Source organism: Oncorhynchus clarkii, unplaced genomic scaffold, assembly GCF_045791955.1.
Source record: "Oncorhynchus clarkii lewisi isolate Uvic-CL-2024 unplaced genomic scaffold, UVic_Ocla_1.0 unplaced_contig_399_pilon_pilon, whole genome shotgun sequence".
NCBI lineage: Eukaryota > Metazoa > Chordata > Actinopteri > Salmoniformes > Salmonidae > Oncorhynchus > Oncorhynchus clarkii.
The window spans coordinates 36,835-63,677 of record NW_027257972.1 but is presented as its reverse complement, the minus strand read 5'-3'; the positions used below and the strand labels follow the sequence as shown (position 1 = coordinate 63,677).

General features: G+C 43.9%; 2 protein-coding genes across 2 annotated transcripts in view; one reads left to right on the top strand and one right to left on the bottom strand.

The window, feature by feature from the left end:
• LOC139394344 (zinc finger protein ZFP2-like) overlaps positions 1–25,188 on the top strand; it is a 196,958-nt gene extending 171,770 nt beyond the window's left edge. Inside the window, exons 6-7 of the mRNA XM_071142391.1 lie at positions 24,569–24,779; positions 25,183–25,188. Coding sequence (XP_070998492.1) covers positions 24,569–24,779; positions 25,183–25,188 — 217 coding nt within the window. The remainder of the gene's footprint in view (positions 1–24,568; positions 24,780–25,182) is intronic.
• Positions 5,379–10,994, bottom strand: LOC139394342 (zinc finger protein 271-like). Its single transcript, XM_071142389.1, has 3 exons — positions 10,619–10,994; positions 6,830–7,924; positions 5,379–6,243 (listed from the first exon to the last, which is right to left on the bottom strand). Exons 1-3 carry the CDS (start codon positions 10,941–10,943, stop codon positions 5,696–5,698), a joined length of 1,968 nt encoding a protein of 655 aa, XP_070998490.1. The 5' UTR covers positions 10,944–10,994; the 3' UTR covers positions 5,379–5,695.
• Positions 25,189–26,843: the final 1,655 nt, after the last annotated feature.

Here is a 26,843-nt window from a genome sequence, read left to right as displayed (position 1 = left end):
TTTGTGCAATATACGACTGATTGTTGTCCTATGGACAGAGTCTCCCACCTCAGCTGTAGATCTCTGCAGTTCATCCAGAGTGATCATGGGCCTCTTGGCTGCATCTCTGATCAGTCTTCTCCTTGTATGAGCTGAAAGTTTAGAGGGACGGCCAGGTCTTGGTAGATTTGCAGTGGTCTGATACTCCTTCCATTTCAATATTATCGCTTGCACAGTGCTCCTTGGGATGTTTAAAGCTTGGGAAATCTTTTTGTATCCAAATCCGTCTTTAAACTTCTTCACAACAGTATCTCGGACCTGCCTGGTGTGTTCCTTGTTCTTCATGATGCTCTCTGCGCTTTTAACGGACCTCTGAGACTATCACAGTGCAGGTGCATTTATATGGAGACTTGATTACACACAGGTGGATTGTATTTATCATCATTAGTCATTTAGGTCAACATTGGATCATTCAGAGATCCTCACTGATCTTCTGGAGAGAGTTTGCTGCACTGAAAGTAAAGGGGCTGAATAATTTTGCACGCCCAATTTTTCAGTTTTTGATTTGTTAAAAAAGGTAGAAATATCCAATGAATGTCGTTCCACTTCATGACTGTGTCCCACTTGTTGTTGATTCTTCACAAAAAAATACAGTTTTATATCTTTATGTTTGAAGCCTGAAATGTGGCAAAAGGTCGCAAAGTTCAAGGGGGCCGAATACTTTCGCAAGGCACTGTACCAATTTAAAACCTACGTTTGTCTACATATGGGTTGTTTAAATTGTATCTAATTATATTCCCAGTTTTACTTTATCAAATCTGTAGTAATCATTAAACACACATACAATTCATCATATTTTCATATATTCACAGAATCCATATAAAACGTCAGAAATTCTCAGCGACTTGCGACAACCATTCAATTTGCTTTTTCAAGGACTCTCCATAGCTAAGAAGCAACTCTCCAAACATACTCCCAGCAGAATAAAAAAATAAACTTTTGTTTCCCAGACAATGACCATAGGATCCTCAACTGTTGTCTAACCTCCCAGAGACCACGGCAAAATCAAGACTCCCAGGAACTATAAACCTCCCGCTGCTTTCTAAAATATCATCCCATTTATTATCCAAATTTCAATAATCTGAGTAATCATATTTCTATATGTTACTATCCAAACGTCAGATTAACACTCATTTCCACATTCACACAACTCTCATATCAGTCACACAATGCTATTCCCAAACATACCTAATCAATTAGTTTTTCAACAATATTTTTACCTGCAGGAATATTTTCACAATTCTATCTCATGGTTAGTTCCTAGAATAATGCAACTCATACATTTATACTCAGAGCCTCCTGACTGGGCCCTGTTTACACCCCCACACAGGAGTACACACTCAGGTCCTGACTCGGCCCTGTTTACGCCTCCAAGGTGCCCCCTCGCATAGGAATACACACTCCGAGCCTCCTGACTGGGCTCTGTTTACATCCCCACACAGGAGTACACACTCAGGTCCTGACTCGGCCCGGTTTACGCCTCCAAGGTGCCCCCTCACACAGGAATATACACTCAGAGCCTACGAGGATATTCTAAAAACTCACTTTAAAAAAAACTAGGTGTATAGAATCTGCTCGCTGCCTCAGGTGGGTCCATCTGCTCCGTTCCCGAAGTGTGGTCTCCATGAGATTCCAAGTTTGAGGGATCCCTCAAGGACGATTTACCCAGGTCGTCAGGAGCGGTCACCAAGTCAAGATTCACATTGCCAAATGTGGTTGTAAATTTCTTTAATATCAAATGAGAAACTTATCACACAAGTCAGATGTATTCTTAAACTAAATCTTTATTCACTTATTAATAAGGGAGCAGGTCAATACAACACACACATATAAAGTGAATTAATTGAGTGCTCTACGATAATATTGGCTGGTCAACAAATCACCCCCAGATGATTCGTTGAGAGCCACGAGACAAAAGTACAAAGGTATTTTTTAGCTAAGATACACCCCTTTCAACCTATATGACCAACAGATGTATGGAACGGGTCACAAGGTTAAGATTTGTATGAAAGATACTGTCTGCTGAGAATTATAAGCATCTGCTGTAAAAACAGTACTCTGAGTAGAAACCAGGGTCTGGCCCTGGGGTCATCTCTCCCTGGTAACATATAGAACAGAAACATTAACTCATAATCTGGAATACTGTCTCTTTAGGTTTTAATCACCCAAAAGACATTGTAAATCTCCTGTCAGTGTTTCCTCCGAGAGGCCCATCCTCAGTAGAACACACAGACACAATAGTTCTAAGAACCCTCTATTCTGTTGCATAAAACAACCATTTGATACAATAAAAGTACAATAACATAATGTTGAAGTTTTGCTCTCAGTGTCCACTGAAAGTTGACTAGTAACAACAACTGGGACCTAAAAGACACCCACCATGAGACCCACTAAATCTGCCCAAGAAGAGGCAAACAAGAGAAAAACCCACAACAAACTTAAAAACAGGAAGCAAACCAAAACGATAGTGCAACTAAAGGTTTTGATTTGTCACATCTATCAAGACAACTGGAGCACTGGGCCAGACACTCTTAAATAGAACCTTGACCAGCTCAGGTGAAAAACCTTCTCACTAACGAGATGGACAAGCCAGCACAGGTGTAACACATACTGACTAACGAGGTGACACCAATCAGTGCGTCCTACGTGCTAACGAGATAGACGTGCTAAAGTCCAACCTCAAAACATAAATGGAAAAACCAAAGCCTGTATCACCTTCCCCCTTAAGACAACAAACATATCCTATATTTCTGTTGGACACTTTTGCTCACCACTAACAGAAAACAACTTCCATTTCACATTATAATCAACTACAATGCTTCACCTTCACCAATATAAACATGGTGTCTACTGGCTGTCAACAATTAAAAACAAGAAAAAACACCTATTCCTAAATATTAATAAACAATTATGTTATTTTTTTCTCCTTTTTCTTTCTATAGAATCCTACAACTCACTAGCTTCTAGAACTCTCGTCTTCCTAAAACTCACTAGCTTCTAGAACTCTCGTCTTCCTAAAACTCACTAGCTTCTAGAACTCTCGTCCTCTTGGAACGAGCCCAAACAAAACTCAAATCAAAATTGTATTAGTCACATGCACCGAATACAACAGTGAAATGCTTCCTTACGAGCCCCTAACCAACAGTGCAGTTTCAATACGGAAAAGAATAAGAGATAAAACTCAAAATAAACACACTGGCTCAACGCAAAACACAAATCTTTTTGACTGCCCACCCCAGAGATAATCAGCAACCAAGTTTTCCTTACCACGGACATGTTGATTTCAAGAGGAAACTCCTGCAATATCCGTAATAACTTTCCACCTCACTGCGGAGCTTCTCTCTCTTTTCAGGGTTCACTAGATAGGCATGTTGTTGGATCTGGGCCCAGTCCCCAATATCATGCTCTAGAACATTTGGTTTGGCACATGTGAGAATTAACCTTGATATTCTAAAAACAGGGCAACAATGTCAATATAATTGTAACCAATATGCAGGAACAGTTTGGGATCAATTGAAAACCTAACATGTGCTATATACACAAACATCTGCCACAATAATCACATTACTTGTATTTTTTAAAACAAGCTCCTTATAAACTGCACAAGCACCAGAAAGAAACACTGTTGTTTTAACAAATAGCAATAAATCACTGATAGTGATTAGGTGATTAGGTGGGAAATTAGGTTGTACGTGCTGTTAAAACTGACACAAAAAAACACATGGAAATGGGAGATATATTTTACCTCCCTGGTTAGGGGACAACCTGCAGAAGAGTCAGCTACATTTGGGAGCGATGCATTAAATTTAGGGGTCGCTAAACAAGGGAATGCAGCACTTATTTGTCATCACTCATCGATATCATGCTAAAAAAAATTGTGAGAGAGGAGAGAGATGAGGTTGCACGTCCTGTTAAAACTAACAGCTCAAAAACCACACGGAATCTGGGAGTACATCCCTGGGAGTACATCCCTGGGAGTACATCCCTGGGAGTACATCCCTGGTTAGAGGACAATTTGTAGAAAACAGCACGCCACATTTTGAAGTGTTGCATTTTGATTCAAGTGGGTCACCAACGTGGTAAGTGTAACACAACTCCTAATTGTCCCTAGAATTTCTAAGCAAACAGCTGGAGGCAGGGCTTTCTCCTGTAGATCTCCAATTTAATGGAATGGTCTGCCTATCCATGTGAGAGACGCAGACTCGGTCTCAACCTTTAAGTCTTTACTGAAGACTCATCTCTTCAGTAGGTCATATGATTGAGTGATTGAGTGTGAAGGTAAACGGAAAGGCTCTGGAGCAACGAACCGTCCTTGCTGTCTCTGCCTGGCCGGTTCCCCTCTCTCCACTGGGAATCTCTGCCTCTAACCCTATTACAGGGGCTGAGTCACTGGCAAACTGGTGCTCTTTCATGCCGTCCCTAGGAGGGGTGCATCACTTGAGTGGGTTGAGTCACTGACGTGATCTTCCTGTCTGGGTTGGCGCTCCCCCTTGGGTTGTGCCGTGGCGGAGATCTTTGTGGGCTTTACTCGGCCTTGTCTCAGGATGGTAAGTTGGTGGTTGAAGATATCCCTCTAGCGGTGTGGGGGCTGTGCTTTGGCAAAGTGGGTGGGGTTATATCCTTCCTGTTTGGCCCCGTCCAAGATTATCATCGGATGGGGCCACAGTGTCTCCTGACCCCTCCTGTCTCAGCCTCCAGTATTTATGCTGCAGTAGTTTATGTGTCAGGGGGCTAGGGTCAGTTTGATATATCTGCAGTACTTCTCCTGTCTTATCCGGTGTCCTGTGTGAATTTAAGTATGCTCTCTCTAATTCTTTCTTTCTCACTCTCGGAGGACCTGAGCCCTAGGACCAGGCCTCAGGACTACCTGGCACGATGACTCCTTGCTGTCCCAAGTCCACCTGGCTGTGTTGCTGCTCCAGTTTCAACTGTTCTGCCTGCGGCTATGGAACCCTGACCTGTTCACCGGATGTGCTACCTGTCCCAAACCTGCTGTTTTCAACTCTCTAGAGACAGCAGGAACGGAAGAGATACTCTTAATGATCGGCTATGAAAAGCCAACTGACATTTACTCCTGAGGTGTTGATCTGTTGCACCCTCAACAACTACTGTGATTATTATGATTCGACCATGCTGGTCATTTATGAACATCTTGGCCATGTTGTTATAATCTCCACCCGGCACTGCCAGAAAAGGGCTGGCCACCCTGGCCTGGTTCTTCTCTAGGTTTCTTCCTAGGTTTTGGCCTTTCTAGGGAGTTTTTCCTAGCCACCGTGCTTCTACACCTGCATTGCTTGCTGTTTGGGGTTTTAGGCTGGGTTTCTGTACAGCACTTTGAGATATCAGCTGATATCAGAAGGGCTTTATAAATTAATTTGATTTGTTTGTCAATTTTTGTTAAATCACATAAATAGTACTCTTCCATTTCAGAGCCTGGATTTTTCCCCTGAGGCTAATATCCATTACATGTTGATATCAATTCATAAGTGGGCACACGTTTAGGCTTCTACATTGTGAAACCATTACAATACTCCTACTACAATGTTAAAAAATTCTACATTGTGACATTAATTCATTGAAATCATGAAACAACGTCTTCATGTATGTTTTTTCTAATATTTGATCAGATCTTTTATCAGATTATCTCTGGTCACAGCTATGAGATTTCAATCCTGTGTATTCTCTGGTGTTGAGTCAGTTCGCCAGATTGACGAAACCTCTTCCCACATTGACCACAGCTATAAGGATTCTCTCCTGTGTGTATTCTCTGGTGGTATATCAGGCTGTGTGACTGAGTAAATCTCTTCCCACACTGATCACAGCTATACGGTTTCTCTCCTGTGTGAGTTCTCTGGTGTAGAGTCAGGCTGCCAGATGTAGCAAATCTCTTCCCACATTGATCACAGCTATAAGGTTTCTCTCCTATGTGTGTTCTCTGGTGTAGATTCAGACTGCCAGATGAAGTAAAACTCTTCCCACATTGATCACAGCTATAAGGTTTCTCTCCTGTGTGTTTTCTCTGGTGTTGAGTCAGGTGGCCAGATATAGCAAATCTCTTCCCACATTGATCACAGCTATAAGGTTTCTCTCCTGTGTGTGTTCTCTGGTGTGAAGTCAGAGAGCTAGATGCAGTAAATCTCTTCCCACATTGATCACAGCTATAAGATTTCTCTCCTGTGTGTATTCTCTTGTGCACTGTCAGATCTCCAGATTTAGTAAATCTCTTCCCACATTGAGCACAGCTATAAGGTTTCTCTCCTGTGTGTGTTCTCTGGTGTAGAGTCAGGCTGCTAGATGTAGCAAATCTTCCCACATTGATCACAGCTATAAGGTTTCTCTCCCGTGTGTATTCTCTGGTGTAGAGTCAGACTGCCAGATGAAGTCAAACTCTTCCCGCATTGATCACAGCTATAAGGTTTCTCTCCTGTGTGTGTTCTCTGGTGTAGAGTCAGTTTGCCAGATGTAGCAAATCTCTTCCCACATTGATCACAGCTATAAGGTTTCTCTCCCGTGTGTATTCTCTTGTGCGCTGTCAGATCTCCAGATGAAGTAAATCTCTTCCCACATTGATCACAGCTATATGGTTTCTCTCCTGTGTGTGTTATCTGGTGTAGAGTCAGACTGCCAGATGAAGTAAAACTCTTACCGCATTGATCACAGCTATAAGATTTCTCTCCTGTGTGTGTTCTCTGGTGTAGAGTCAGATGGCAAGTTTGAAAAAAACTCTTCCCACATTGATCACAGCCATAAGGTTTCTCTCCTGTGTGTGTTCTCTGGTGTCGAGTCAGACTGCCAGATGAAGTAAAACTCTTCCCGCATTGATCACAGCTATAAGGTTTCTCTCCTGTGTGTGTTCTCTGGTGTAGAGTCAGATGGCAAGTTTGAACAAAACTCTTCCCACATTGATCACAACTATAAGGTTTCTCTCCTGTGTGTGTTCTCTGGTGTAGAGTCAGTTTGCCAGATGTAGCAAATCTCTTCCCACATTGATCACAGCTATAAGGTTTCTCTCCTGTGTGTATTATCTTGTGTAGAGTCAGATTGCCAGATTGAGTAAATCTCTTCCCACATTGAGCACAGCTATAAGGTTTCTCTCCTGTGTGTGTTCTCTGGTGTAGAGTCAGTTTGCCAGATGTAGCAAATCTCTTCCCACATTGATCACAGCTATAAGGTTTCTCTCCTGTGTGTATTCTCTTGTGCACTGTCAGATCTCCAGATTTAGTAAATCTCTTCCCACATTGAGCACAGCTATAAGGTTTCTCTCCTGTGTGTGTTCTCTGGTGTGAAGTCAGAGAGCTAGATGCAGTAAAACTCTTCCCACATTGAGCACAGCTATAAGATTTCTCTCCTGTGTGTGTTCTCTGGTGTAGAGTCAGTTTGCCAGATGTAGCAAATCTCTTCCCACATTGATCACAGCTATAAGATTTCTCTCCTGTGTGTATTCTCTTGTGCACTGTCAGATCTCCAGATTTAGTAAATCTCTTCCCACATTGAGCACAGCTATAAGGTTTCTCTCCTGTGTGTGTTCTCTGGTGTGAAGTCAGAGAGCTAGATGCAGTAAAACTCGTCCCACATTGAGCACAGCTATAAGGTTTCTCTCCTGTGTGTGTTCTCTGGTGTAGAGTCAGTTTGCCAGATGAAGTAAATCTCTTCCCACATTGAGCACAGCTATAAGATTTCTCTCCTGTGTGTGTTCTCTGATGAATTTTAATGCCTGATGATGTGAATCTCTTCCCACAGTCAGAGCAGCAGTGAGTTCTCTTCCCTGTGGGTCTCTGTGGGTGTTTATTGAGGTGTTCTGATCTGGAGAGACTCTTCTCTGTCTCCTCAGCATCATGAGGTTGTTGAGGCTCCCCAGAGGATCCACGATAGTCACGTCTCTCTCCTGTGTGAACAACAAAGTCAGACAGATGATTAAAGGACCACAACAGTGATAATCCAGGGTAAAGGTTGATGCCAACAGCATAGCCATGATGTTGTACAACAATTGATGTCTGTAATGAATGTTAAAATTGTCTTAAAATGAGCAAGAAGTCATATTTTGTCTTGTTTTCACATTAGTAGTAACATCTAAGATTGTAGACTAGAAATAAGTTATTCATGTTGTTGAAACTCTAAGCAGTGTGGTAGAAGACTTTTGGTCTACAATACAGGCCCCTTTGTGTTTTCGAAAATTGCAGCACGAGGGCAATTTGATTGCATAAACTCCTCCATGCTAATGAGGAAACCACTAGTTATGGATGTCGTGTATCTGGTGTGACAAGAGATGAAAAGAATCTGCCCACTCCATCAAGCAATGGGGACAGCAACACAGGGCATTCACAGGACCTCATGGAACCATGGACCACACCTGCAGAAACTGGACAACAGGGGGAAGCAGAGGAGATACCTATCATAGACTTCTCCCAGCTGAAGCTTGACATGCCACCTACGCCGCCTCAAGTGGTGAAACAACCAGCTGGTATCATTAAGTAGAATCAGCCAACAGTAACACGGAAGCAGCAGAATGGGAGTTAGTAGTGCATGACCTAGATTTAGAATAAGAAGCTTCCTTTTTGACACAGGTCTAAGATGACGTAAGAAGCAATCTACAGTCCCCGAGTAAGCACTCAGTGTAAGCAATCTACAGTCCCCGAGTAAGCACTCAGTGTAAGCAATCTACAGTCCCCGAGTAAGCACTCAGTGTAAGCAATCTACAGTCCCCGAGTAAGCGGCCGGTGCAAGCAGCAGGGCAGTGTCAGTGTGAAAGTGTGGTTTAGCCACAGCTCCAGAAACTTGAGAACTTCCCCTGTAAAAAGGTATATAAAGAGAACAGAGATCATAAGAGAGGCATGATCCTCACTGACATATGAGACAGACTTCATATGGAGAATCCTCATAGGTAAATTTACTATTGCACTATACGCTTTTTGTTAGACGAGAACCATATTTGAAACACAGGGGTCTTGACACCTCTTGATCACAGACAAAGCGGCAGTAAAACAGTGAGACATCAAGTACAGATGTGATTAGCAATACAAGGAAACAGCCAAGTACCCGTTACAATATATTGAGTCCATACACAGAGTTGGAAGTGTATTAGGATATTGGAATTTGGAATCTAGCGTTAGTGCTGTGAGAATACCAATTACCAATTAAAGAATACTTGGGGCAGCAGGGTAGCCGAGTGGTTAGAGCGTTGGAATAATAACCGAAAGGTTGCAAGTTCGAATCCCCGAGCTGACACGGTACAAATCTGTCGTTCTGCCCCTGAACACTGTTCCTAGGCCGTCATTGAAAATAAGAATTTGTTCTTAACTGACTTGCCTAGTAAAATAAAGGTAAAATAAAAAACTGTCATTGTGTGTCAAAATATATACCAATACTAGTTTCCAAGTGACTACTAGCTGACGAGCATAATAACCAATAGAAGAAGTTATTAGGTATTGATATATACAGAGGTAAAAGAAACTTGAAGGTAAGGAATTATAGGAAGAATCCATAACACTCTGAATATTTAAATGGGAGTATCTCTATCCAAGGCCTCATACTAGACCGGAAAATAAGGGAGTGACAACGTGAACGAAGGAACAAACCCAACTCACGCGAAGGGCCATTACGAAGAAATAGAAAGGTTGGTAGGGCCGCACGGCTAGGCCCTTGTTACACCGCAGTAACTAAAATGCTAAAGTCCTCTGCCCAGCCAGAAGACGGGGTAGAGGCATTTGCTGCAGGTATAAGGCAAAAGTCAGCAACTATCATTATGACATCATGGATTAATTCTAGAATATACTATATAGCCTAGAAAACTGGTTAAATTATCATTATGACATCATGGATGGCCAGTCCTTGTATTCATAGTGTATTGAATTCAGGGGGAGGGACTGAGCTGAACTCAAACCTGGGTCCAGCGACTGTCAAGTCAACACCTTATAACTGTTACGCCAAGATGTCTGAACTTCTTGACGAGGTCGCTCGGTGTTGGGTTATGGTTTCTACAATATCGTTCTCTATGAATTTGAGAGTGGTTAGCAATGGGTCTCCTTCCCCCATCCCTCAGCTGTTTACCAAGTCTCTAGGCAGCCATTTTGTTGTGGTTTTTAAAAAAAACACAATCCAGCAATCTGTAGTTCAAACAATAACAAATCTGTCATTTCACCACTGTTTTGGTAATAAAATGATTATGGGGTTGGAGAAATGTAACTACAGACAGACCTATGGATGCAAGGCCTGACCATCCATGATATCAACATTATAGTTTTAACCATGTTGAGGCAGCAGGGTAGCCTAGTGGTTAGAGCGTTGGACTAGTAACCGGTTGCAAGTTCATATCCCAGAGCTGACATTTTGAGGCGATACAGTGTTTATTTACATTGTTTCTAAACATTAGAGTAAAAAAAGCTTATTCTGGGTTCTGATGGGGTTCAACAGTTGAACTAAGCTCATGAAGCATGTGTTATATTCTTCAAGAATCAATGGCTATAAATAAATTATTTAAAAGTCATAACATGAATGTAGCAATTGCAGATTTCTGCTTTAACACCAAACATCATTTCAACAACTGCAGAGTTTGTGCCTCTGTTTTTAAGACAGTACTTACTAGTGTTAGTCAGGTTACGGTTTCTCAAAATCACATTTTGGCTAAATTCATCATTAGAACCATTGGATGCCTTAAGATGCATTCGGAAAACCGGGCCCAGATATCCAGGTTCCTCTTCTTCCTCCTTTTTCGATGTAACAGTCATCTCTCTCTCCTCCTCTTTCACTCTATAAACTGCATCCTCCTCTCGTTTTACTGTAACATCCTCCTCCTTTTTCACTCTGAACGCGTCTTCCTCTTCTTTCACAGTAACGGCCTCTACTTCTTGTTTTACTGTGATATCCACCTCTTCTTTAGCAGAAGGAGAGTAGCTTAGTGACCGCATGGTCGCGGATGTTAGCTATGCTAATGCTAACTTAACCAGACTGCTAGCTGACTAATAACAACAACGCCGTAAATATTAAATTAAATCGGATAACTAACTAGACAAAAGAAGTGTGTTTAAAATACAGTGGCTAATAAACACGAATGCGTCTGAAGAGCTTTACTGGTTCAGCTTTTTTGTCTAGCAAGCTACCGAGGTGGATAACTTACTGTTGCTGTTGAAAGAAGCGTTCCGTCCACTAGATTATACGTCACACCAACAGCATAACCTTAAAGTCTCAGACCGCCATCTGCTGACTGGAGTGGGTAACGCAGTTGAGTAAAATGTATATTTTATTATCAGACAAAAAGTTAAAGGGTAGGAATCAGGGACATCGCTAGAACTAAAATGTATATTAGCCCCCACTAAATAAATCAATATCAGTCCATATATTTTTTCTGTGATTTCTTTTTTTCGTCAACCGTTCCATCGCATTTTAAAAGTCCTACCGGTTCGGTACTAGGACCGGGGGAGGCTGCTGCTACACTAGTGACTGTTAGACTTTCTTCAGCAAAGATGGCAGACAGAAATACTAGGAGAGAGGGGTACCCCTACACAGACAAGAAATGGATCAAAGATGGCCAGCACACCAGGCTGTCATTTTGTAAAACAGTGGATGTATAGAATCTAGCTAGCTGAAAAATGTACTGCAAATTGAATGTGCAATTTTGTAAGCTTAACTTGCTGATATTTGCCATGCAGATAGATGAAATTGCGTAGATTGCTATGTTCTTGTTATTCTTGTTCTTGCTTATTATGCAGTGGATGATTAAAATCCCTGTATGCCCATGGATGTGTAGCTAGCTATCTAGCCGATCTGTGTATGGACCCAAACGTTTGGTATACATATTAGTTCAGAACCTAGCTATGAACCTCAGCTATCATAGCCAGTTGCATCAACTTCAAAACAGCCTGAATGACATTAATGAAGCCTATGGATTGAGTAGAATATAATATCATGTTTTGCCAAGGATTCAAGTCAAATATACATGTAGTTATTACTATGCATGAGATCCCCACATTGTAGCCTGTACATTTAATATATTCACTGATCATGTACTCTACCTTGGCAAATTAATGTGCAGTTTAGGTATGAATGTCTTTGAGGTGATCAAATTCCTGTCTTTGAGTGAGTTTTAGGATTCTATTGAAAGAAAAATGATATTTTTTTAATAATACGATTGTATATTATTATTAAGAAATACGTGTTTTTTCTTGTTTTTAATTGTTGACAGCCAGTAGACACCATGTTTATATTGTAGAAGCATTGTAGTTGATTATGTGAAATGGACGTTTTCTGTTTGGGGTGAGCAACCATGTCCAACAAAAATATAGGATATATTTGTTGTCTAAAGGGGGAAGGTGTTACAGGCTTTGGTCTTTCCATTTATGTTTTGAGGTTGGACTTTAGCACGGATAGCTCGTTAGCACGGAGGGTGCACTGATTGGTACCACCTCATTAGTCAGTATGTGTTTCACCTGAGCTGGTCCAGGTTTTATTTAAGAGTGTCTGGCCCAGTGTTCCAGTTGTCTTGATAGATGTGGAGAGTCAACACCTTTAGTTGCTCCACCTTTTTGGTTAAAATATGTTTTCATTCCAAGTTGAAGCTTCTTTCTGAAGAGAGCTTATTTTTTTAAATGAATCAATACAAGCAAACAAGATCGGTTCCGGGGATTGGTATGGCAAATACCTTACGATTTGCCTGGACTGAAAATGAGATGGAGCCGTGGAGTAGAGAGACATTTGGAAGGACTATTTTGATGGGATGTCTCAGGATAGAGGTGAAGGAAGTGCTCTGCCTTCAAGGGAACCCGAATGAGAAGGCTTTCGATGTGACGTTTCACAAAGAAGAAAAACATGACGAAGTAATGAAGATGGCAAAGGAAGCGGAGAAAACGGGACCCCTGTGCCATTATGCGGTGACCAGCCTGGCGAAGAACAACTTCAGGGTGGTCACCGTAACCATGTACAATCCGCATGTGAAAGATGAAGAGGTGAGGGCTTTTCTGGGGAGGTACATGGACAATGTCTCCTCAGCGAGGTACCTCAGGGACTCCCTGGGTTTCTGGAACGGGAGGAGAGGTTTCCAGGCGTTACTCAGGGAGTCCCCGAAGAGTGTGGATGGCTACCTCCATCCTCCGGCGATGTTCTCCCTGGGGGCTGACAGGGGAACACTCTACTATGCACGTCAGCCCCCGTTCTGCAGGCGTTGTATGGCCTACGGCCATATCCTGGCCTCGTGCAGCGCCAAGAAATGTCGTTTTTGTGGGTCGGAAGAGCACGAGGCCAAGGAGTGTGACGAGCCCAAGGCTTGCCACGGGTGTGGCTCAAGAGCACACCTGTGGCGTGATTGCCCGGCTCGTCACAGGTCATACGCGTCTGCAGCTGGGGGGGGAGCGGGGGATGGGGGGAGGAAAGAGATGACGCATGCGGATTGTACGGATGGCACAGGGGAGAGGACGGAGAAGGACGAAGAAGGGAAGAAGGAAGAGGCGAAAAGAAAGAGGAGAGAAGATGGAAAGAAGGAAAAAGAAGGAGAGATTAAAAAGAAGGTGGAAGAACGTGGAGGAGCAGAGAAGAGGGAGAAGGGGACAGTGGGACGAGAAGGAGTGGAAGGAGTGGAAGAGGGAAGGGGGACAGTGACGGAGAAGGAGGGAGGAGTGGATGTGGGAGGGGAGGGGGTGGGAGGGGGGGGAGATGGGGGGGAAGGAGTGGGGGGACAGCCTGCCAGGCTTCCTCGAGGTCGAAATGAGGGATTTGGTGGAGGGGTTAGTGGGGATGGGACGTTGTGTCTCCCCGCTACCTCCTTCACCAAAGAAGAAAGGGATGAAGAGGGGGAGCTTGGCAGGAAGTGAGAGGGAGGGGGGTGTGGAGGGGGAGGGGGGGGGTACTTTGTCCTCCCGGTTTGCCTCAGCCCCTTGCATTTTAGTGGATGACTCCAGTGAGGGGTCGGTGGGTTGTTTGCTAGAGGGATCCCAACTCCTGTTTGGGGAGATGGGGTCCCCTATATGCAGCCCCGAGGCAAACAGGGAGGGGTCGATGGTGGGTGGGGAGGGAGGACCCAACACACTGCCTGGATCATGGGTTGGGATTGAGGACGGGGGGGCGTCAGGAGAGGAGAGGACGTCCCCGCCGGTGGAGATGGACCAGGGGAGCATCGGGTGAGTCTCCTGGTTTTTCTTTGGGTTTTGGGGTTTTTATTTGTTGTAAATAATTAAATGAATAGTTCTGTTTCTTTTTTTAGTCTAAATGTTAGGGGCTTAAGGGATAATGTTAAAAGGAGGGCGGTTTTTTGTTATTTAGAGGGTGTGGGGTTTGATTTCTGTTTTTTACAGGAGGCTCACCTGAGGGATGGTGGGGATGTGTGTAGATTTAAGAGGGAGTGGGATAAGGGGGAATCTTTTTGGGGCATAGGAGGGGTGCACTCAACAGGAGTAGGGATTTTGTGTGGGCATAGAGAGGTTAAAATAGAGAACACTTTTGTAATAATGCAGGGTAGAGTTTTGGGGATAGATGTTAAGTTTAGAGAAGCTAGATATAGGTTAATTGGGGTGTATGGGCCACAGGTGGCGGCAGACAGGAGGGAGATGGTGGACTGTCTGGCGCCCCTGTGTGTTACAAACAGGCACTTGGTGATAGGAGGAGACTTTAATATAGATTTAGGGTTAGGCGGTGATAGCAGTGCAGGTGCCATCTCTGGGCTAATGGCTTGCCATGGTCTGGTTGATGGTGGCCTGCACACTACTCCGGCAATGGTCGGTCCTACATGGCGCAACTCCAGGGGGGTTGCGCGGAGGCTCGACTACATTTTTGTATCCAGGTCTTTGGGTCAGTTGTCTGGGCGGCTGTTGCCTGTTTTCTTCACGGATCACGACGGGGTGTTCCTGCAGGTGGGGTCGCCAGTCTGCCTCTTCGGTAGGGGGTACTGGAAGTTAGATCGGGATATACTGGAGGAGCAGGCTTTCGTTGATGCATTTTTTTGTTTCTTTCGGAGGCTTGACGGCCTCCGGTCCATGTGCGAGGGGGTGTTAGAGTGGTGGGATTTAGTCAAGGGGAGGATAAGGGCTTTTATAATAGGATATTGTAGAAGGAAAAAAAGGGAGGAAAGGAGGGAGGTGGATCGTATCCAAAGGTTAATTGAACTCGAGTACGAGGCAGGCAACCTCGGCGGGTCGATTGACTGGGAGAGATTCGCAGCCCTAAAGGCGCAGCTCAGGGAGCTGCAGGAGCAGAAGGCTCGAGCTTTCCTGGAGCGTGCGCATAGTGGCTTTCTAGAACATAATGAGACTTGTTCCGCTATGTTCTTTAAGTCGGTTAGGGCCAGACAGAGTAGGAAGGTAATGAAGGGAGTTAGGGAAGAAAATGGTAGTATAGTAAGTAAACCAGAGGAAATGGTCAGAGTGACAACTGATCATTTCCAAGGTTTATTTAAGGAAAGGGAAATAGATGTAGAGCAGGGAAACGTGTTTTTAGAACACTTGTCCCGGCGGTTGCCAGAGGACATTAGAGACGTGATGGAGGCCCAGATCTCACTAGAAGAGGTTGAGAGCGCTCTTAGGAGGATGGGAAAAGGGAAGGTGCCTGGGATGGATGGGCTGCCGGCTGAGTTTTACCTCAAGTTTTGGGGTATACTTGGACCAGTGGTTCTCGAAGTCTTGAAGGCCATCCTTGAGACGGGGGTCCCGGGGGGATAAATGGCTGTTGGTGTGCTGTCACTTCTTTATAAGAAGGGGGAAGCAACTGACCTTGGCAACTGGCGGCCATTGACCATGCTGTGCGTAGATTACAAGATTCTTGCAAAGGTTTTAGCAGACCGGTTGCGCACAGCCCTTCCCTACGTCGTCCACGAGGATCAGACGTGCGGGGTAGAGGGCTGCTCTATAAGATGGAACCTACAGTTGATCAGGGATTCCATCGCTTGGGTTGAAGATAGAGGGCTGCCTTTAATGGTAGCAGCGCTAGATCAGGCGAAAGCTTTTGATCGCGTGAATAGATCTTTTCTATTCAGGGTGTTAGGTAGATTAGGATTTGGGGAGAAGTTTATAGGATGGATCCGTACTTTATATGTCGGAGCGGGGTGTCGAGTTAGTGTAAATAGTCACTTAGGTGACGTTTTTGACCTCTCGTCTGGGGTCAGGCAGGGATGCCCACTCTCGGCTCTCCTCTTCGTTCTGTACATGGAGCCTCTGGGGGCTGCCATTAGGGCAGACACAGGGGTGGAAGGCTTGTTGATCCCTGGAAGCGGTGGGCTGCGTGTTAAGATGACGCAGTACGCCGACGACACTTCCTTGCTGTTGTGCAAGGACTCGTGCCTGACAAGGTCCCTTGCCATCTTTGGGGATTTCACCCGAGCGTCGGGAGCAGTTCTGAACCATGCAAAGTCTTCCATCAAGTTTTTCGGAAGATGGCGCGGTAGAACGGATGTGCCTGGGGGGTTATCTCTCTGTGAAGGGGCCCTGAGGATTCTCGGGGTTCATTTTGAGACCTCCGGCTCAGCGACGCTAAACTGGAACATGCGTATCGCAGTGGTACAGAGGAAGCTAGCAATGTGGAAGGCTAGGTATTTGTCTTTTATGGGCAAAGTCCTGGTCCTTAAGGTGGATGTGTTGCCGTCTCTTTTGTATGTGGCATACATCTATCCATTGCCGGCTTGTCTGAGGAGGCCTCTAGTGAGGCTTGTGTTTCAGTTTATGTGGAGTGGCAGGTGCGAGTGGGTCGCCGGGGTACCACATTTCCCCCTCAAGCTGGACGCCATTTTTGTTTCTTTCTTGTTGACGGAGCTTGCTCGTCCGGTTATACACCCGTCCGGTTACCTCCTGCGGGTGTTCTTCTCGTATAAGGCGAGAAGCGTAATGGTGTGGTCTAACGCGGGTCCTCGGGCGGAACAGCTGCCGTGGCATTTTGGCCATGCGGCCAAGTGGCTGCGTGCGCACCCCGAGGTTGAAGTTGCCCGAGTAGGTTTAGACCACAGGCACCTGTACGAGGAGGTCAGGCAGGCAGGGAGTCCTGCGCCTGTAGCGGGCATCTCATCAGTGGTCTGGGAGGGAGTGCAGGCGCGGGGCCTGGACAACAGGCTCAAGGACCTGAATTGGTTGGGCCTCCATAAGTGCTTGCCGGTACGTGCCATCTTGTACCGGTATAGTTTGGTGCAATCCCCCATCTGTCCAAGATCCTCTTGTGGCAGGGAGGAGACTGTGCGCCATGCCTTTTGGGACTGTGCCTTTGCCGGACTAGTCTGGGCTAGGGCACGGGTAATTCTAGGTGTGGTTAGGAGTGATTTTGTTTTGACATGGGCTAGGCTAGAGAGAGGCGTAGGGAGAGCAAAGGGAACGGATAGGGACAGGTTTCTGCTCTGGCTTCTCATGAGTCTCTTTAAAAAGGGACTGTGGGAAGCCAGGCAGAATTTAGTCAAGACAGGGAGAGATTGGGGGGTGGAAGGGATAGTGAGAAGGGTGGAAGGTGATTTGAGGGGGAAGATGAAGAGGGAGGAGAGGAAGTGGGGGAAGCATGCGGCACGGGAGAGGTGGAAAGGGGGTTTAGGGCTGGGAGTGTTAGAGTGAGTTTGGTAAGGGGATAGATTAGGGAAGGGGAGATAGGGAAAGGGTTAGGTATTGGTTAGGTATGACGGGGAGGGACGATGCTCCCCTGAGGTTTGTTTTTGTTTGATGTTTTTGTAAATACAATTAATTAAGAATGAATGAGAATTATGATTTTGTAATAGTATGAATGGTATTGATTGTAATAAATTATTTTAACCACAAAAAAAATTGTTTGTGTCTTTATTCTCCGGACTAAAATGTCCTGTTGTTTGGACTGAGAACTTGTACACGCCCTGTGTGTTGGTGTGACCGGTTTTGTTGCGCCGGGGAATAAAATTGACAAACGACTGAACCCTGCTCTCTGCGCCTGATTCCACCCACCACTCCTAGTTTATCGTTAACAGCTACAGTGCAGGCTAACTCGAATGAGCTGCTAAATTAACTATCTAGCCAACTTCAAATACTGTATAGATAGATAGCTAGCTAAGTGAATTAAATATCAGCAACTACCTATCTATTTATCACTGTTAAAAACAACTCCAAATGCATTTATAGGTAGCTAGCTAGCTAACAGCCATGGAGGAGGGTGAAAGGATAGCAGCCCCAACTGTCAATGAGAGAGGAGGCTATTCTGGAAAGGGCAGGTACTTTTGTGTTGTTCCTGTTCCTAGAAGTGAGGACCGAGATAATAGTAACATAATATCCAGTGTGGTGTAATTTGACTATAATGAAGTGTGTTTCTTGTTAGGTTTTCTGTCCTCAGATAAAGAGCTCTATGAAAGCCAGACTACATATGAAGAGGTCCCAATGAAGAGCAGTGGTTCTCAGTCCTAGGGGACTCAAAGAGGGGCACATTGTTGTTTTTTCCTCAGCACTGCACAGCTGATTCAAATGATCAACTCATCATCAAGCTTCAAGTGGTATTTATGTATTCATTTGTGATGCTATCCTTGATATGATCCTGTTATTGTCACATGCCACACATGCACATATGTGTGCCCATGTATCTATCAATCCAATGTTATCATGATTTGTTATCATGGATATTATACTTTAGTAATCCACAATGACCTGGTGATGTAACAGTCTAATAATGACATTGTCTTCCATATTCCTACAGATACCTTGTAGCTGGAGATTCCTTCAAAACGATTGCCTACAGTTACCGTGTAGGGTACTGCAAGGTTGGGTGACCAGGGTCATCTGGGACTGCCTCCTGGAGGAATTCAGGTGTGTGAAGGCTACCTGTGTCCTGCATAACTTCATGATGGACACGAGGACCAGGAGGGGATCTGCAGCTCGCCGCTGTGTCCCAGAGGAGGAGTCTGCTGCTCTGCAGGATGTTTCAAGGATTGGGTCCAACAACGCAGCAAGAGAGGCAATCCGTGTGCAGGAGATCTTCACCTCCTACTTCTTCAAAGAGGGTGCTGTTCCCTGGCAACACCATAGACTACACTATGCACAACCAAAGGCTCTTTTAAGAGCCATTCACATTGCAATAAGAGTATTCTTCCATTTACTTAGCTATGTTAACTGCAGTTATTCCATTCCCAGTTTCTCTCCCTTTGATTTATACTTCTCAGGTGAGGGTGCTGTTTAGGTAAGGGTGTGATGTCTGTGCAAAAAACAAAACAGGCTATTTTAAATCACCCAATTTGAAAAAAATGTAGAACAATTAGACACCCGATAACCCACAACTACACACTCATGTATCAATCTGATTGTTGGATTGTGTTGTACAGTAAGCAGGTTCAGGTGTATAACTGTGGCTCCTTCCACCTTCAAAGAATAGGCAAGAGGGCCAACCATGGAGAATAGTAAGACACTTCATTATTTCTATAACTACGCTATATTGTTTGTCCTTGTGGGTCCGTTCATGTTTTTCAGCATAAAGTACTCTGCAGCCACTTAGTGTGGTGTGGACACCAGGTGAGGCCTCACACAGATTCCTGTTGAACATATGGGAGAAGATAGCTAGCTACACATCCATGGGCATACAGGGATTTTAATCATCCACTGCACAATAGCATACGTTATTTCATCTATCTGCATGGCAAATACAAATTTGTACATTCAATTTGCAGTAAATTCTTCAGCCAGCTAGATTCTATACATCCACTTTTTCACAAAACAACCGCCTGGTTTGTGGGTTGTTTAAGGTGTCCCTAAAACAACCAGAGTGACAATTTCATACTCATGTCACAACACCTATAAAACTAGCCCAGCTTGCTGGCTAAATCACGATTTACGTAAATGAATGACTGATATTGATTTATTTAGGGGGGGCTAATTAATATTTTAGGACTGGCGACGTTTTAAAAATTATTATTATTCCAACCCTTTAACTTTTTGTCTGAAAATTAAATAAACATTTTACTCAACTGCGTTACCCACTCCAGTCAGCAGATGGCGGTCTGGGAATTTATGGTTATGCTGTTGGTGTGACGTATAATCTAGTGGACGGAACGCTTCTTTCATCAGCAGCAACAGCTCGTCAGACACCTCGGTAGCTTGCTAGACAAATTAGCCGAACCAATATAGCTCTTTAGACGCTTTCGTGTATATTAGCTACTGTGTTTTAAACCCATTTCTGTCGTCTAGTTAGTTATCCGATTTAATTTCATATTTACGGTGTTGTTATTAGTCAGCAAGCGGGCTGGTTAAGTTAGCATTAGCCTAGCTAACATCCCCGACCATGCGGTCACTAAGCTACTCTCCTTCTAATGAAGAGAAGGATATCACAGTAAAACAAGAAGTAGAGATTGGGGCCTTTACTGTGAAAGATGAGGAGGACGCGTTCAGAGTGAAAGACGAGGAAGATATCACAGTAAAACAAGAAGTAGAGAGTGGGGCCTTTACTGTGAAAGAAGAGGAGGACGCGTTCAGAGTGAAAGAGGAGGATGGTGTTACAGTGAAAGGAGAGCATGTAGTTTATGGCGTGAAAGAGGAGGGGGAGGAGATGACTGTTACATCGAAAAAGGAGGAAGAGGAGGAACGTGGATATCTGGTTCCGGTTTCCCAAACGCATCTTAAGGCGTCCAATGGTTCTAACGATGAACTCAACCGTAAGATGGTTTTGAGAAACCGTTCCCTGATTAACACTAGTAAGTACTGTCTTAACAACAGAGGCACAAACTCTGCAGTTGAACTGATGTTTGGTGTTAAGGTGGAAATCTGCATTTGCTACATCCATATTGTGACTTTTAAATTATTTATTTACAGCCATTGATTCTTAAAGAATATAACACATGACTCATGAGCGGAGTTCAACTGTTGTACCCCATCAGAGCCCCAAATAATATATTTTTTACTATAATGTTTAGAAACAATGTAAATCAACACTGTATAGCAGTTAAGAACAAATTCTTATTTTCAATAACGGACTAGGAACAGTGGGTTAATTGCCTGTTCAGGGGCAGAACGACAGATTTGTACCATGTCAGCTCGGGGATGTGAACTTGCAACCGGTTACTAGTCCAACGCTCTAACCACTAGGCTACCCTGCTGCTTCAACATGGTTAAAACTATAATGTTGATATCATGGATGGTCAGTCCTTGCATCCATAGGTCTGTGTAGTTACATTTATCCAAACCCATAATCATTTTATTACCAAAATAGTGGTGGAATGACAGATTTGTTATTGTTTGAACTACAGATTGCTGGGTTGTGTGGGTTTTTTAAACAGCAACAAAATGGCTGCCCAGAGACTTGGTTAACAGCTGAGGGATGGGGGAAGGAGAAGTGTAACCACTCTCAAATTCATAGAGAACGATATTGTAGAAACCTTAACCCAACACCTAGCGACCTCGTCAAGAAGTTCAGACATCTTGGCGTAACAGTTATAAGGTGTTGACTTGACAGTCGCTGGACCCAGGTTTGAGTTCAGCTCAGGGCCTCTCCCTGAATTCACTACACTATGAATACAAGGACTGGCCATCCATGAGGTCATAATGATAATTTAACCAGTTTTCTAGGCTATATAGTATATTCTAGAATTCATCCATGATGTCATAATGATAGTTTAACCAGGTTTCTAGGCTATATAGTACATTCTCTCATTTTGTCTGTCACAGTTGAAGTGTACCTATGATGAAAATTACAGGCCTCTCATCTTTTTAAGTGGGAGAACTTGCGCAATTGGTGGCTCACTAAATACTTTTTTTTGACCCACAGTATGTCATGCAACAACAACCAAAGGGCTTCTTCGTTCATTACAGGTATATTTGTTGTTCGGTGAAGTTGTGGGCCAATATGGATAACAGTGTACAAACCCTCATTGTCAGGTTGATGGAAAACCAAAAAGCATTTTACTGGTTGAAGTGTTTTTTGATTTGCGATGATGACACAAACATTATATTAAGCAGGACATTCAAACGATCCTTACAATTAAACTCCAAAGTACTGTGAAATGCACTCATAGGCAACCTGGAAATGGAGGTTCCTTCCCTGAGTTTTCCCCCATTCACATTCAGAATACATTGTGAAAAACAAATCTTTGCTCACCATTTTTGCTCCTGGCAGATATACTACATCCATAACTAGTGGTTTCCTCATTACCAGATATACTACATCCATAACTAGTGGTTTCCTCATTACCAGATATACTACGTCCATAACTAGTGGTTTCCTCATTACCAGATATACTACATCCATAACTAGTGGTTTCCTCATTACCAGATATACTACATCCATAACTAGTGGTTTCCTCATTACCAGATATACTACATCCATAACTAGTGGTTTCCTCATTACCAGATATACTACATCCATAACTAGTGGTTTCCTCATTACCAGATATACTACATCCATAACTAGTGGTTTCCTCATTACCAGATATACTACGTCCATAACTAGTGGTTTCCTCATTACCAGATATACTACATCCATAACTAGTGGTTTCCTCATTACCAGATATACTACATCCATAACTAGTGGTTTCCTCATTACCAGATATACTACATCCATAACTAGTGGTTTCCTCATTACCAGATATACTACATCCATAACTAGTGGTTTCCTCATTACCAGTGTCACGGTGCTGACTTTTGCCTAAAAACTGCAGCAAATGCCTCTACCCCGTCTTCTGGCTGGGCAGAGTACTTTAGGATTTTAGTTACTGCGGTGTAACAAGGGCCTAGCCGTGCGGCCCTACCAACCCTTCTATTTCTTCGTAATGGCCCTTCGCGTGAGTTGGGTTTGTTCCTTCGTTCACGTTGTCACTCCCTTATTTTCCGGTCTAGTATGAGGCCTTGGATAGATATACACCCATTTAAATATTCAGAGTGTTATGGATTCTTCCTATAATTCCTTACCTTCAAGTTTCTTTTACCTCTGTATATATCAATACCTAATAACTTCTTCTATTGGTTATTATGCTCGTCAGCTAGTAGTCACTTGGAAACTAGTATTGGTATATATTTTGACACACAATGACAGTTTTTTATTTTACCTTTATTTTACTAGGCAAGTCAGTTAAGAACAAATTCTTATTTTCAATGACGGCCTAGGAACAGTGTTCAGGGGCAGAACGACAGATTTGTACCGTGTCAGCTCGGGGATTCGAACTTGCAACCTTTCGGTTATTATTCCAACGCTCTAACCACTCGGCTACCCTGCTGCCCCAAATATTCTTTAATTGGTAATTGGTATTCTCACAGCACTAACGCTAGATTCCAAATTCCAATATCCTAATACACTTCCAACTCTGTGTATGGACTCAATATATTGTAACGGGTACTTGGCTGTTTCCTTGTATTGCTAATCACATCTGTACTTGATGTCTCACTGTGTGACTGCCGCTTTGTCTGTGATCAAGAGGTGTCAAGACCCCTGTGTTTCAAATATGGTTCTCGTCTAACAAAAAGCGTATAGTGCAATAGTAAATTTACCTATGAGGATTCTCCATATGAAGTCTGTCTCATATGTCAGTGAGGATCATGCCTCTCTTATGATCTCTGTTCTCTTTATATACCTTTTTACAGGGGAAGTTCGCAAGTTTCTGGAGCTGTGGCTAAACCACACTTTCACACTGACACTGCCCTGCTGCTTGCACCGGCCGCTTACTCGGGGACTGTAGATTGCTTACACAGAGTGCTTACTCGGGGACTGTAGATTGCTTACACAGTGCTTACACTGGGACGGTAGATTGCTTATTACGTCATCTTAGACCTGTGTCTAAATGGAAGCTTCTTATTCTAAATCTAGGTCATGCACTACTAACTCCCATTCTGCTGCTTCCGTGTTACTGTTGGCTGATTCTACTTAATGATACCAGCTGGTTGTTTCTACCACTTGAGGCGGCGTAGGTGGCATGTCAAGCGTCAGCTGGGAGAAGTCTATGATAGGTATCTCCTCTGCTTCCCCTGTTGTCCAGTTTCTGCAGGTGTGATCCATGGTTCCATGAGGTCCCGTGAATGCCCTGTGTTGCTGTCCCCATTGCTTGATGGAGTGGGCAGATTCTTTTCATTCATCTTGTCACACCAGATATACGACATCCATAACTAGTGGTTTCCTCATTAGCATGGAGGAGTTTATGCAATCAAATTGCCCTCGTGCCGCAATATTAGAAAACACAAAGGGACCTGTATTGTAGACCAAAAGTCTTCTACCACATTGCTTAGAGTTTCAACAACATGAATAACTTATTTCTAATCTACAATCTTACATGTTACTACTAATGTGAAAACAAGAAAGACAAAATATGACTTCTTGCTCATTTAAGATTTTAACATTCATTACAGACATCAATTGTTGTACAACATCATGGCTATGCTGTTGGCATCAACTTTTACACTGGATTACCGCTTTTGTGGGCCTTTAATCATCTGTCTGACTTTGTTCACACAGGAGAGAGACGTGACTATCGTGGATCCTCTGGGGAGCCTCAACAACCTCATGATGCTGAGGAGACAGAGAAGAGTCTCTCCAGATCAGAACACCTCAATAAACACCCGCAGAGACCCACAGGGAAGAGAACTCACTGCTGCTCTGACTGTGGGAAGAGATTCACATCATCAGGCATTAAAATTCATCAGAGAACACACACAAGAGAGAAACGTTATCGCTGTGATCAATGTGGGAAGAGATTTGCTACATCTGGCAACCTGACTCTACACCAGAGAACACACACAGGAGAGAAACCTTATAGCTGTGGTCAATGTGGGAGGAGTTTTACTTCATCTGGCAGTCTTACTCTACACCAGAGAACACACACAGGGGAGAAACCGTATAGCTGTGATCAATGTGGGAAGAGTTTTGTTCAAACTTCCCATCTGACTCAACACCAGAGAACACACACAGGAGAGAAACCTTATAGCTGTGGTCGATGTGGGAGGAGTTTTAGTCGACCTGGAGTTCTGACAGTGCACCAGAGAACACATGCAGGACAGAAATCTTATAGCTGTGATCAATGTGGGAAGAGTTTGACTTCATCTGGCGGTCTGACTCTACACCAGAGAACACACACAGGAGAGAAACCTTATAGCTGTGGTCAATGTGGGAGGAGTTTTAGTCGATCTGGAGTTCTGACAGTGCACAAGAGAATACACACAGGAGAGAAACCGTATAGCTGTGGTCAATGTGGGAAGAGTTTTGTTCAATCTGGCCATCTGACTCAACACCAGAGAACACACAGGATTGAAATCTCATAGCTGTGACCAGAGATAATCTGATAAAAGATCTCTGGTCAAATATTAGAAAATACATACATGAAGTAGTAGTTTCATGATTTCAATGAATTAATGTTACAATGTAGAATTGTTTTACATTGTAGTAGGAGTATTGTAATGATTTCACAATGTAGAAGCCTAAACATGTGCCCACTTATGAATTGATATCAACATGTTATGGATATTAGCATAATGGGGAAAAATCCAGGCTCTGAAATGGAAGAGTACTATTTATGTGATTTAACAAAAATTGACAAACAAAAAAAGAGTTTGGATCAAATCAAATGTATTTATAAAGCCCTTCTTATATCAGCTGATATCTCAAAGTGCTGTACAGAAACCCAGCCTAAAACCCCAAACAGCAAGCAATGCAGGTGTAGAAGCACGGTGGCTAGGAAAAACTCCCTAGAAAGGCCAAAACCTAGGAAGAAACCTAGAGAGGAACCAGGCTATGAGGGGTGGCCAGCCCTTTTCTGGCTGTGCCGGGTGGAGATTATAACAGAACATGGCCAAGATGTTCATAAATGACCAGCATGGTCAAATCATAATAATCACAGTAGTTGTCGAGGGTGCAACAGATCAACACCTCTGGAGTAAATGTCAGTTGGCTTTTCATAGCCGATCATTAAGAGTATCTCTTCCGTTCCTGCTGTCTCTAGAGAGTTGAAAACAGCAGGTTTGGGACAGGTAGCACATCCGGTGAACAGGTCAGGGTTCCATAGCCGCAGGCAGAACAGTTGAAACTGGAGCAGCAACACGGCCAGGTGGACTGGGGACAGCAAGGAGTCATCGTGCCAGGTAGTCCTGAGGCCTGGTCCTAGGGCTCAGGTCCTCCGAGAGTGAGAAAGAAAGAATTAGAGAGAGCATACTTAAATTCACACAGGACACCGGATAAGACAGGAGAAGTACTCCAGATATATCAAACTGACCCTAGCCCCCTGACACATAAACTACTGCAGCATAAATACTGGAGGCTGAGACAGGAGGGGTCAGGAGACACTGTGGCCGATGATACCCTCAGACAGGTCCAAACAGGAAGGATATAACCCCACCCATTTGCCAAAGCTCAGCCCCCACACTGCTAGAGGGATATCTTCAACCACCAACTTACCATCCTGAGACAAGGCCGAGTAAAGCCCACAAAGATCTCCGCCACGGCACAACCCAAGGGGGAGCGCCAACCCAGACAGGAAGATCACGTCAGTGACTCAACCCACTCAAGTGACGCACCCCTCCTAGGGACGGCATGAAAGTGCACCAGTTTGCCAGTGACTCAGCCCCGTAATAGGGTTAGAGGCAGAGAATCCCAGTGGAGAGAGGGGAACCGGCCAGGCAGAGACAGCAAGGACGGTTCGTTGCTCCAGAGCCTTTCCGTTCACCTTCACACTCCGGTGCCAGACTACACTCAAATCATATGACCTACTGAAGAGATGAGTCTTCAGTAAAGACTTAAAGGTTGAGACCGAGTCTGCGTCTCTCACATGGATAGGCAGACCATTCCATTAAAATGGAGATCTACAGGAGAAAGCCCTGCCTCCAGCTGTTTGCTTAGAAATTCTAGGGACAATTAGGAGTTGTGTTACACTTACCACGTTGGTGACCCACTTGAATCAAAATGCAACACTTCAAAATGTGGCGTGCTGTTTTCTACAA

Coding starts and splice junctions, on each gene's coding strand:
- LOC139394342 (XM_071142389.1), bottom strand. CDS start 10,943: ATGCGGTCACTAAGCTACTCTCCTTCTGCTAAAGAAGAGGTGGATATC. Junction 7,925..10,618: donor CCGTAACCTGACTAACACTA/GTAAGTACTGTC, acceptor TTGTTCACACAG/GAGAGAGACGTGACTATCGT. Junction 6,244..6,829: donor GAGTTTTACTTCATCTGGCA/GTCTGACTCGAC, acceptor CTAAATCTGGAG/ATCTGACAGTGCACAAGAGA.